The sequence below is a fragment of the Stigmatopora nigra genome, chromosome 15 (assembly GCF_051989575.1).
Source record: "Stigmatopora nigra isolate UIUO_SnigA chromosome 15, RoL_Snig_1.1, whole genome shotgun sequence".
NCBI lineage: Eukaryota > Metazoa > Chordata > Actinopteri > Syngnathiformes > Syngnathidae > Stigmatopora > Stigmatopora nigra.
The window spans coordinates 512,237-524,016 of record NC_135522.1 but is presented as its reverse complement, the minus strand read 5'-3'; the positions used below and the strand labels follow the sequence as shown (position 1 = coordinate 524,016).

Genomic DNA, 11,780 nt, shown 5'->3' with positions numbered 1-11,780 from the left:
ATGCCTGTTTTAATAAAGCTAGCATGTAAGATGACTTTCACAACTCAATTTTTAGCATTTCAACCTGTTTTCGGTCCACTTTTTAAAACAACCTGTAGGAGACAAGGTGGTTAATTTTTCCCATCTATCTTTAGACGCTTTGGCGAGACAAGGCCCAACCCCCACTGGGGGTGCAGGGGCACTTTTGTACGAGCCCCAAGGGGGTTCGCGGGGATGACTAAGTCGCCAGCGCACCTTATCTAGGACAAAACACCTAGACATCCTTCACCACGCTCGCCATTTTCCTTGCCGCCGAGGCGTCCGCGGAGGTTAGCCGAATTAGGTCGCCCGGTGGCTTTTTTGGGATCGCGAAAAAAAATTCCTGTGGAAAAAAAAAATGATGGCGCCGCCTGAAAAAAAAATCTACAAGTGGGTCAACCAGTTCTTTTTTTCCCCTCAATGGTTTTATTGATCTTATAGAAAATAAAGTAAGCTTTATCGACAAACATACAATATATACATCAATAACTTAAGACACTTGACATTTAAATTCACATCGTATATATATATCAATACATACGGGACTTATCTACAGATTGCAAAAAGGTACCATAATAATTTATTTTATAAATAGTTACAAGTCACTCTTGTCATACAAAGTACTGCGGCATTTTATTACAACCCTCGCGAGGGAAAAAAGTATCAGTAGTCGCTTTCGTTAAGCTTCCAAACACAGACGGACGGACGGACGGCTGCATGGAGTAAAAAGTAAATAAGTGCACAGTCCATTGTGTACAAAGTTTACCAAAAAAGGAAGCGGAAGTGCACAAAAACCTCGCTCGGACGGACGGACGGACACACGGACGTAAAATTGAAGAAAAACAGATTGCAAGTGGCCCTTTCAGACATTCTCAAGTGCAGTGATTTTTCGTGTTTGGCCCCCTCTGGTGGTAAAGCAAAGCATCCCTACACGAGGTTGGTTAGCTTTAACGTTCCAAAAAAATGTCATCTTTTCTTTTGTATCTTAACCAGATTTTCATTGAGAGTCATTTTCAGATCGTTTTTTAAATTAAAAATCCAATTGAAAGTTTTAAAAACCCAATTCTCGTCCTCTGAAAATGACGTCATCGTCCCGTTTTTGACGGAAAACATTCCCAATAAATGTGATACACGGCCACGCACATTAAACGGACTTACAAACTCCACAACACGGCCACAAAAATACACACACTGGCTACATCCAATACACGCTTGTGTATGGTTTTGATGAGTCGGAACCGAGGCCACGCAATACCTCGCCTGACCAGCAGGAGACGAGAAGCGCTAATGATGATTGTACGAAATATACGTGGTGGCGCAGTAGATTGGAGCCCTTTACCATCAACTTATGAATATCAAATAAAAGGCGGAATAGCTTATCTTTGCGGAAAAAGATAATAATTTGAAAAAAATGCACCATTGTGTGGCAACATGAAATTAAATCAAATATGGTCCATCATATCTGAAATAGCCTTATTTTAATACCTAGGTATAACAATTGACTATAAATAACTAATATCGCCATCCAAGGGAGTCAATTACATTTTTTTAGGTGGCACCAGGAATTTAGTTGATCATGTTTTTTTCCAAAATGATTGAATTTTTTTTTTTTAATATTACAGCCATGGATAGAAAATTGAAAAATTATTATTTGACTGGTATTTCCCAAGTTCCATTATAACTCATTCAATACAGAGATATTTTTCAATTTTTAGTATCATTGTTGGTTAAAAAAAACAAAAATAAAATAAATAGGAAATAGGCATATGAGGCGATTGTCAAGGATGAACGCAAATTGACAGAAAACGCAAAATTGGAAAATGTACAAAAAGTTCCCAGAACTCATCATTCTATTTGCCAGACGAGCCTGGAAGAAAAAAAAAACCAAAAAATGGGTCTCATTCATCCACGCCCTCCAGTAAGAAGAAAAAAATGCATTAAATTCCATTAAATTCCCTTTCACTGGACAGCGACTGAGGACCAGCAGCCACTCTCCAAACAACATATAAAAAAATGAGGAAAAATATGCCACATTTTTGTCCCTCCGAATGATGACGTGGCTTTTTAAAGAGAGGGAGAATAAGCGCGAGGAGGATAGCTATGCACAGATGCCACGACGACGACGACGACAAGCTGACCTTGTTTACACCACCATCACCACCACCTAAGTTTAGCTCTACAGACTGGCGTCAAAAATAGCACGGCATTGACATCTATACAGTGAAGCACACTGCCAAAAAACTTGTCACTTAAAGAACACGTCACCACGTCACCTCACGCCACGCCAAGCGCGCTATACTTCACCGTACGTACGCGTCTAGAGTCACTAGAAAAAAGCTATCAGACTTCAATAGTAAGCCACTTTTGGTACAACTGCAAAAGAAAAACAAAAACAAAAAAAGAACTCACTTTTTTGTTTTTCCCTCTACACTATGTTTTTTCCACCTCATATTTCTAAATACAACACAATATAATCTACCTGGTATCAAAAAACAACAATAAAGAAACTAACAAACATTAATAGAAGGGGAGGAGCCTCCAAAAGCCATTGTTGGATATTGATTGATTTATGGTGCTATGAAATACTACAAATTCGACTTTGGATACAAATAATGTAATGTATTTTCCATTAAAATTGTTGAATTTGACAATTTCTCACGTTTAAGCCGCCTCTTGATTCACAATTTTCATCTCCATATTCGTGGTTTTTAAGGTTTTAGGGAGTACAAATGTGTTAATTTGAAGGGGAAAATCGTAAAAATAAAAAATTTTGAACGTGTTTTTTTCTGAAATCAGACCATTAGCCAAGTTAGCTTTATTTTTTTAGTTTTTAGGGTTTTTGGGGGCATCTTTGGTGGCTCCACCCCTTTGTAAAAGTCACATTGAAGATAAACAAAAACAAGTCGACATCTTAACCTTAAAAACAGTAAAGCTCATGTGAGATTTTTTTTCTTTTCTGGGAAAACACGTGTAAACCCAAAAACAAGCTAAACGCCACCATACTTTTTGTCTAAGAATTGATTGAACAGTAATAACATTCAAAGTTTGCATCACCACCTTTTTTTTTCTCTTTTCAGTGCATACGCGGATTATTGCATCTACCGATAATATCGGAAAGGGCGACGTCAAATCATTGACGTGACGACAAAGCGGCTCCTCCTCCTTCTACCTCGGCCGCCATTTTTCCTCACGTAAAAGTTCGCCAGCTTTCGGGTTAGCGTGCTAGCTAACGTAGCGTCAAATGTGCTACAATTCTTCTTCTGGGGTTTTTAAAACATATTATAAAGGCATTGTTTTGATTTTTTTTCTTCCAAATAACGTCTCTTAACTCATTGGCTGACATAAAGTCCAATGTTGTTTGAATGGGAAGGTGATTCGGAGACTGGCGTATTTTCCGGACTATAAGTCGCCCCTGTTTCCAGTTCGGCCTGAAATTTTTAGATTATAGATAATAGATTGCCCATGTGCAAACAATATAAATTTTTTTCCACCCGTATCCTTTGACCTACATTTCAGGGTGCGACTTATATCCGGGAAAATAAACTTTGTGGTAGGTACTCACTTGACATTGAAGACACTTGTAAAGCCGTCCAAGCCATTTCAACTGGGAGGCCGGTTGGACCGCTTCCCGGTTCAAAGGAATGGGAGTTAATGGCGCTAGCGTCCACTAGGTGGCGTCGTGGTCCCGGACGTGGAGAATAGCTGCACCGGCCGTCCGCCGGAGGAAAGTTCGTGGTCTTTTTACGACCTGGCCTGCGTTTTGGATTTGACGATGGTGATGACGCTGGTGGCGGCCACTTTGGCGGGCACCAGCGGCCCCATGACGGAGGCCACGGAGGTCACGGGGTTGCGAGCCACCGTCCTGGCGAAACTCTGCAGCGCCTCGTACTTGGAACGCAGCGCGTCCAGCTCGGCCTTCATGCCGGCGTTCTCGTTGGCCAGCTTGTGGACTTCCTGCTGCAGTTGCGCCTTCTGCTTCTCCAGCTCCTCCTTCTGCGTGACGCGCTTGACCCGGCAGCTGGCGGCGTAGCCTCGATTCTTCAGGGTGCGGCGGCGCTGCTTGAGCAGCACGATCTCCTCCTTGGTCAGGCCGCGCAGGTGCTGGTTGAGCTCCCGCACCGACATGCCCACCAGCTCGTCGTCCGTCAGGCTGGTGCCGTTCTCGCCTGGTTCCCGCTTCACCTGCCGACCACGTCAGCCCACGGTCAGTAACAGTGGCCACGGCCGTCTCAAAGGTGGCCGCTATTTTCGTCATCCTAAAACTTTCATTGTTTCCAGATCGGAGTACTGGCTGTGCTACGATTCTTCTTCTGCGGGGTATTCGCCAAACTCTCTAACGGGTACTTGGCGCCGAACTGTAAACCGACTTAAATTGGGGTGGCGCTTTGGGGAAAATCGGACTGAACCGCCATTTTTTAAATTTTGCTCACAAAAATATCTACTATTTGTCATTGGTGGATTGCGTTAATCCGGGTTTAGTTTGGTGTAAAGCAGGGGTCACCAACTCCAGTCTGGCTTCCACATCTGGCTTCTCCAACACGCCAAAAAGGAAAAAGCAGGATGGTTCTCAGTCTTTTTGAGAGGTCACGGAAGAGTTGGGTGAGTTTGGAAGAGAAACCAAGGCCCTCCAGGACCAGAGTTGGTGACCCCTGGTCTAGTGGTTCAAGTACAGATGAGGATTGTAGGAAAATGTGGCCTTACCTTCAAGGCCTTGCTTCCCTTGTGTGGCGTCGTCATCCCCCAAGCGCTGCTGGCCGCTCTGTGGAAAGAAATGCTGGTTACTCATTGGATGTCATGGATGACGCTTTAAAAAGCAAATGTTGGCCCGCATGCCAATTCACCAAAAGCCACATAACATCAACTTTTGGGGTTTGAACGTAGCAGGTGCGAATCCACCTTAAGATGGAGTATCCTCCGGCGCCGCATTTCCAACCTCGGCCCCTAAACGCCAAGTCAGCCACCCGGGTTCTGGGTGCCACTTTTTAAGACTTAAAAAGGGATCCCCCAAGACGCGCTCAATCGACGGATGAAGGACACGTGTGGAAAATGAAATTAAAAATACCAGACTGGTCGCCTATTTCCATGGCAACAAAAGAGAAGGGTGTTACAGGTGGGCTGCTCCATGGAGACAAAGAGAGAGAAGAAGAAAAAGGGAGGGAGGGATTTGGGAGGGAGGGAGCGGGGGGGAGACAGACGCTTGTTAAAAATGACCTGAATACGACACCATCACACAAGCTGGGGACATCACAGGAGGTCGCGCGCTGACTTGCATTCTTGATGCCGTCTGCACGCTTCAGAAAAAAAAGGAAAAGTGGACGCGGAAAAAGTGCAATATCGCCACGAGAAAAAGCTGCTGGCGTTCAGCGGGGGGGAGCCGGGATAGCCAAACTAGCTATTTGGCGCACAATACAATGTACAATACCGTATTTTCCGGCCTATAAGTCTCACTTTTGGATGGGTTTGTGACATATATATGACATTTGATTTTTAAGACTTTGGTTTTTTTAGGTTAGTTAGTCACAGTAAGCCAGTCATAGTTATCCAGAAGAAATTAGTGTAAGTAATTCAGGTGTTTGTTTATCATACATTATCCTACAAATTGTGTAACGCTGATAAACTTTTGGTTTGAAGTTCTATTTTCTCCCTCGGCAACTGGTAGGCGGACAAAAAGTGACGATGGCAAATTCTGAATTGAGGACGGCGAGGATGGCGAGGAGGGCGGTGGATGGCAGTGAGCCCGCCCCCGGGAGCGCGAGGCTGGCGTGGATGAATTTTTGTGAATTGCCTGCAAGGATGCTGACAAATCAGCCGCCAGACCAGAGACCTATCGCACCCGCAGGAGATGAAAAACGCTGAGTGCGGCCACCCGGGTGGAAAAGTCAGAAAGGAGGGAGGGAGGGAGGGAGGGAGGGAGGGAGGGAGGGAGGGAGGGAGGGAGGGAGGGAGGGAGGGAGGGGACGCCACAGAGGAGGAGGAGGAGCTTGGGAGGAAGAAGAAAAAAACGGCGTCCAAAGCGGACAACCTTGGGAAAATGTCTGGAGCTCCACGGGTGCTTTAATGATCTCATCCCATCCCATAGTTTGGGAGAGCCTTTGTTGCCCAGCGCCACCACAACCACGTCTGATGAATATTTAGCAAGGGTTTTCATGGGGTGGAGGGGGGGGGGGTGGCGGGGTTTAGTCTAGGAGGTGACTCTTCAAGGGTACCAGCGAGGAGGAGGTCTTCCATCAACAGCTGTCTCAAAATGGCGGAGGTGGGATGTGGAGGGGAGTGGGCTGGCGCGGGCGGGCGGGCGGGCGGGCGGCCACGCGTGGCGAGGGGAGGCGGAGAGGGGGCGGCGGAGGGCGCCATCACCGCTTTGACAGCGGCCTTAACGGGATTATTGGGGCCCGAAGATGGGGAGGAAAAAATGGCCGGTGTCCAGGTAACAAGGAACCTCGTCTCGGGAATGGGGAATGAGGAAGGGGGCGGGGCCTGTCGCTGACGGCCAGGGGCGTCCAATCCGTTCCGTGGTCGCGATTCATGACACTTGATTGAAATAATAGTATTATTTACTGGATCCCCACACGGTTGTCCAGGAGCCAAAATGTGAATCTTAGCAGCAAATGAAAAACAAGAGAGAAGGTGGGCTGGGCTTCCCATTCAGGGACTCCATTAACTACTAACTATTCAGAGCGTGAAAAAAGGGTGACAGGGGAGGTTCAACTTTTAACAGGCACAGGTTTTTTTTCCTCTTTCTTGATTGGTGACTCGTGATGGGCGCCATTTTCATCAGAATGCCACTTCTTGCCACCTGCTGCATCATGTCACACGGGGGGGGGGGGGGGGGGGGGGAACACTTGTGATTGGACTCATTTATCAGCAGACAAGAATACTGGGACAAGCAAGCGTGCCTTGCCTCTCCTCTAGCCTACATTCCTCACCGGCGACTCCGAGAGAGAGAGAGAGAGACCAATCAAAGCTTGGCTATTTTTACAGACCGGACTCACTGGAAAGATGCCGGAAAAACTAAACAATGGCGCCTAAATCAAGACGTCAATCGCTATATACAACTGTTAGAAGGCTGGGGATAGGCTCCAGCACCACCGGCAACCCTTGTGAGGAGAAGCCAATCAGAAAATATATAATATTCGAATTATATACAAAAAACAATACCAAGAATACCAAGCTGAAAAACTGCTACAAAAAACAAATATTATTAACATACATTGTTGCAATTATGTTACTCTTCAAATTGGATCAAAAGTATCAACTTTTGATTTAAAGATGTTGATAAGCACTGTTTGCAATGAGTGCCGCCCTCTAGTGTTAAAGCTGAGAAGTGCAATCTCAGATGAAATGAAGCTTCTTGTGCGGGCCACATTCTCTTAAATAGCTCAAGGCCAATTAAAAAAAAAAGCTGCCCGAGGGCGCTATTGGGGGAAAAAGGCGTGCCATCCGGGTGTCACGCCCACTGGTGAAAATAGAAAAACAACAAGAACAAAAAAGAAATATATATATAGAGCCACAAGCTAAGTTAGCGTGCGTGCCAAACAACAGCAGTTGGGAGAGCCGTTAATGATGTTATGCTAACTTTTGGGATTTGTCCAAAGCACGCACGGCGAGAGGAAAAACGGCAACCACAGCGTTGCCGTCGGCGACTACCTCTTGAATAAATATCTGAACAAGTAAACGACGGGAGCCAAGCTCATTTCAAAAGAGGAGGTGGAAGGAAGGGGGTCCCCAAGGAGCCCCAAACGCCCGCCCGCCCACCCACAGAGGACCAGTCTTTCTTTCTTCAGCGAGACGCGCGCCGCCGTCTTGCCTCCCTCCTCCCACCGCCGCTAAAGTCAAGTATAAAAAAAAAAGACGGCGTTTATTTTGGTCTTGCCTTTTATGTGGCTCCACTGATCATTTTTCCTCCGCGATTATAGCCGTCACCAGACAAACTTTAAGGCGGTCCTTCTTTTTCTATGTGGGTTATACAAATGTGTCCGCGGGAAAAATTCAATAAGGTCGACAGGTGCTAGGATAAATGCCATTGGTCCTAGGCTAACTTGGTAGGGGGGGGGGGGGCAAAGGTGAAAGGTTAGCAGGTCCTGTTAATGTGGCCGCGACCATTGAAAAATTGCAAAGTTGGCTAACCCCTATTAGAACTTTTTTCTTTCAGTGCTGGGGCCTATTAGCAAGAGTAGCTTCTGCTTACGAGACTTTAGATAATATTTAATAATTAATAGCGGAAAAAATCATGATAAGTGAAGACGTGGCAATCGAGGGATTACTGTATATGCATAATATAAGAAATTTGGTTGATACTCAACAGTTTGAATTAAAAACATTTTTAAAGAAATATACAATGAGTATAAGGTGGAAAAAATAAGTTAATAAAATTGAAATATGACATTGTCCCTGAATTTAAAGTTGGGAGAATCAAGTCAGGTTTGATTAGGGGTACAAAAATAAAAATAAAAAAAACAATATTAAGAATACCAAGCTGAAAAGCTGCTAAAAAAAGAAATGACCCAATAAGAACAACTACATCTTTATTTTTTTGTTAAGAAACGGTGTTACTAAGACCAAGTTTAAGTTTTCGTACACGTATGGGCTCCGGTGACACCCTGATTTATTTTATGTTTTCTTTTTTTGCTTTAGCTAACTTGGGAGTTTCTTTTCATTTCCAAGACACGCTTGAAGTTTCTAAGCGCAAAGTCATCAAAGACACGCCACTTGAAGCAATCGGCGGCGGCGGAGGGCAAATGGTACGCAACGCTTAGCAATCACCCTTGCAAGAGGTTTCATCACCTTCCCGTCGCTGGGGATAAAAAATAATCATAAAATAAAAGAAGAAATATATGTATACATGGGGCCATTGCTGGCCTGCTTTTCCCTTTGTAGCTTAAGCAGCACTTTTGTGGACAAATCCCACGTTTGCCTTCCTTCCCGGAGGCTATTAATTGTCCCCAATAGGCGTAAGCGCTCCCCGGGCGCAGCTGCACCACAGCCAATATGGCTTCCGTCCATCTCGCCGTCTGCCGGCGTCACGCCGTAGCGAGGCGGATCAAATTGCCACCGCTAATTTACAAATAAAAATTCACTCTAAACTACTTTGGGAGCTTCATTCATTTCATGCTGTGTATTTCTTTTAGTCTATGGTTAGTCACACACAAAAAAATGTATGATTTTTTAACTAAAAACAGAAAAAATGGATTAAAAAATGACAATTATTGATCTAAAAGGGGGAAAATCGGGAAATGTAATATACATCTATATATATATCATTTTAATTTGATCCTAAAACATAAATTCGCCACTCAAGATTGACTTTTCCGGGCCGCGCAAAATGATGCGGAGGGCCAGATCTGGCCCACGGGCCGCCACTTTGACACAAGTGCTCGAAGTTGCCTAACGCTAGCTTCTCTCCTCGTGCCCAGAGATTGGCTGGCCGCCAAATCCGGATGTCCTCCATCTGGAATAGCTTCAAGCACCCTCAGCGAACCTCGTGAGGATAAGCAGTTGAGAAAAATGAAGGGATAATAAGAGGCCACTCCAGCTACTTGGCTCTACCGAGCGCTTTATTGCACCTGCCCTGGGAAATCCATTCAAATGCACGGCACGCCACGCCACGCGAGGAGGAGGAGCGGCGAGCGGCGAGCTCGCGCGCACGCTCCGGCGATGATGATGAAATAAGCCGACGAGGCCGGCAAGCGCGGGGAGGGAAACTTCAATCTGCCTCCAAATGCGCAACAGTTTCCAAGGTGACTTTAAAAAGAGCGGCGGATCATTCATTAGCTGGCCTCCACCACCGCTAATGGGCTGAAAATGTCATCCCGCCACTGGCGGGCCAGAGGGGGAAACAAGAGCATCTGCCCCATCAAAATAAGAGAAATGGACTGGTAAATTGTGTCAAATGGCGCCGCCACACAGAGATGCCGTTTGCCTGGATTACAGAGACGGCGGGAAACGGGCAAAAGCAAATGAACGCTGGCGCCCAGGAGGAAATTGCTCATTTCCAACTTCAAATGACTACATTTGCATTCTTTATTTGAGAATAAACAAATAAATATTGACAATGCGAGGGCAGAAAGATACATTTGTAGTGCTTCAATACAGCTGTCAGTCAAGAAAGACAAAAGGTCATGAGGTCAAATATTACTGTTTGCTAATAGATGTTAAAAATGATAAACTGGCTTTTGCACACCTCACTGAAATATATTTGCCGAGTTTTCTTCCTATCAAATGACATCTTTTTTTGCCATTTTTGTTTTTAATTTGTTCATTTATGGAGGGCGAATGTCCCTATTTGCATATTTTCATCTATATTTCCTCAGAGTAGGCAAAATATTGTGCTACAAGGCAGAAAATCGGGCTTTTGCAAGTGATGCAAGAAGGAATTATGAAATAAAGTATGGAATAGGGAAAGAGGAATAAACGGGGGGAGTACGGTTTAAAAAAAGGTTGCAAAAAAGCAACTATGGAGAAAGTAAGAAGTTAAGGAAGGAAGGAAAGAAAGGGACGCAAGAATGAATAGAAAGTAGCTCGCAAAAGGAATAAATAAACCCAAGAAACTCAAGAAAAAAAATTTAAAGGTAAAAAAATAATCGTGAAAGTCCTACACGTGTACTTTTATATTGCTTAGCGTGCATTTTGCAAACGGATGTGACACATTTGACAGCTCTTTGCTACCGGAGTGTTTTGGCTTTTTTTTAAAAAGACAAACAAAGCCACATTCCCAGAGGATGCCTATCCGATCATCATCCTCATCACTTGATGCTCACCTCGAGCCGAAGATAAAAGCCCCTTTTCTTCCCCCTCCGAAGGCTCCTTTGTGATGATTCAGCAAATTTTAATCAGAATAACGATGCCGCATTCAAAACAAAAGACCTCAGCTATTTCCTACGTCGGCTTTCCAAATTAGCGCTGCCAGACAGCAGATTCGTCAGAAAAATTATAATAAAAAAATAAATATTTTGATGAGGAAAATGAAATAATAATACAATATAAGCGCTTCTGTGGGGAATAATGAAGACGACCAACCTGGCTCGGCTTCGTGAGTTAGGGATGGAGTGCTCCTCTTTCAACGGCGAGGTGATGGAGCGGCAGCAGGTTCGCAGGAGTTGACGTTAGCTAGCCCAATACTTTGGACATTCCACGACCCCCTCCACGCGTCAAAGTGTCAAACAACTCCCCCGCCTACTAATAAACAAGCGGGGCATCAGGGAAGGAGAGTAGGTTACCCCCCTTCCTACCTTCCGCTTTCCATTCGGGAGCTAAGCAACGCACGCTACTACCGCGTCTCCCCCCAGTGACAGCGAGCCTAATATTCTGACATTTTTCCACCAAGACTAGCCCGTTTTATCGTTCCACGCGAAGCACTTCCGCTTTCGAAATGAGACAAAACGTGTGCACCGGCCGTTCGCAAAGGGAAAAGGACGCTCTTATTTTGAAAGCCTGCCAGCTCGCTAAAATGGTGCTAGCTTTATTCCAATGGAGCTAACTGGCTAATCCACGAGGCTAACCGTGCACCGCTGTCAAAACCAAAACAAACACTCACACGACTCAGCATAAACAATGGCAAACTCACTTGAATCAGGAGGGGCGTCTCCTTTCGTCGGTTGAATTTTGGACCCCGTACATCGTAGAAATTTCCATTTTGTTTCGGGAGGGTAAAAACAGGCAATTAAAGACGCTCCTTGTTAGTTCCGGCTTGTTGTTTGTACCAGCTGCTCGTCATCATGTTTGGTCACGTGACTTCATTCATGAAACCTCGGAAAAAGGAACATTCT

General features: G+C 44.9%; 1 protein-coding gene across 2 annotated transcripts; it reads right to left on the bottom strand.

Moving 5' to 3' along the window:
* Positions 1-3,472: 3,472 nt before the first annotated feature.
* LOC144208712 (transcription factor MafK-like) lies at positions 3,473-11,731 on the bottom strand. Of its 2 annotated transcripts, none has more exons than XM_077734702.1 (3): positions 11,579-11,731; positions 4,720-4,777; positions 3,473-4,200 (listed from the first exon to the last, which is right to left on the bottom strand). In XM_077734702.1, the coding sequence occupies exons 2-3, from the start codon at positions 4,753-4,755 to the stop codon at positions 3,760-3,762; spliced, it is 477 nt and encodes a 158-aa protein (XP_077590828.1). In that variant the 5' UTR covers positions 4,756-4,777; positions 11,579-11,731; the 3' UTR covers positions 3,473-3,759. The 2 variants fall into 2 exon arrangements, with proteins under 2 accessions (XP_077590828.1, XP_077590827.1); XM_077734701.1 differs by lacking the exon at positions 11,579-11,731 and adding an exon at positions 11,032-11,361.
* Positions 11,732-11,780: the final 49 nt, after the last annotated feature.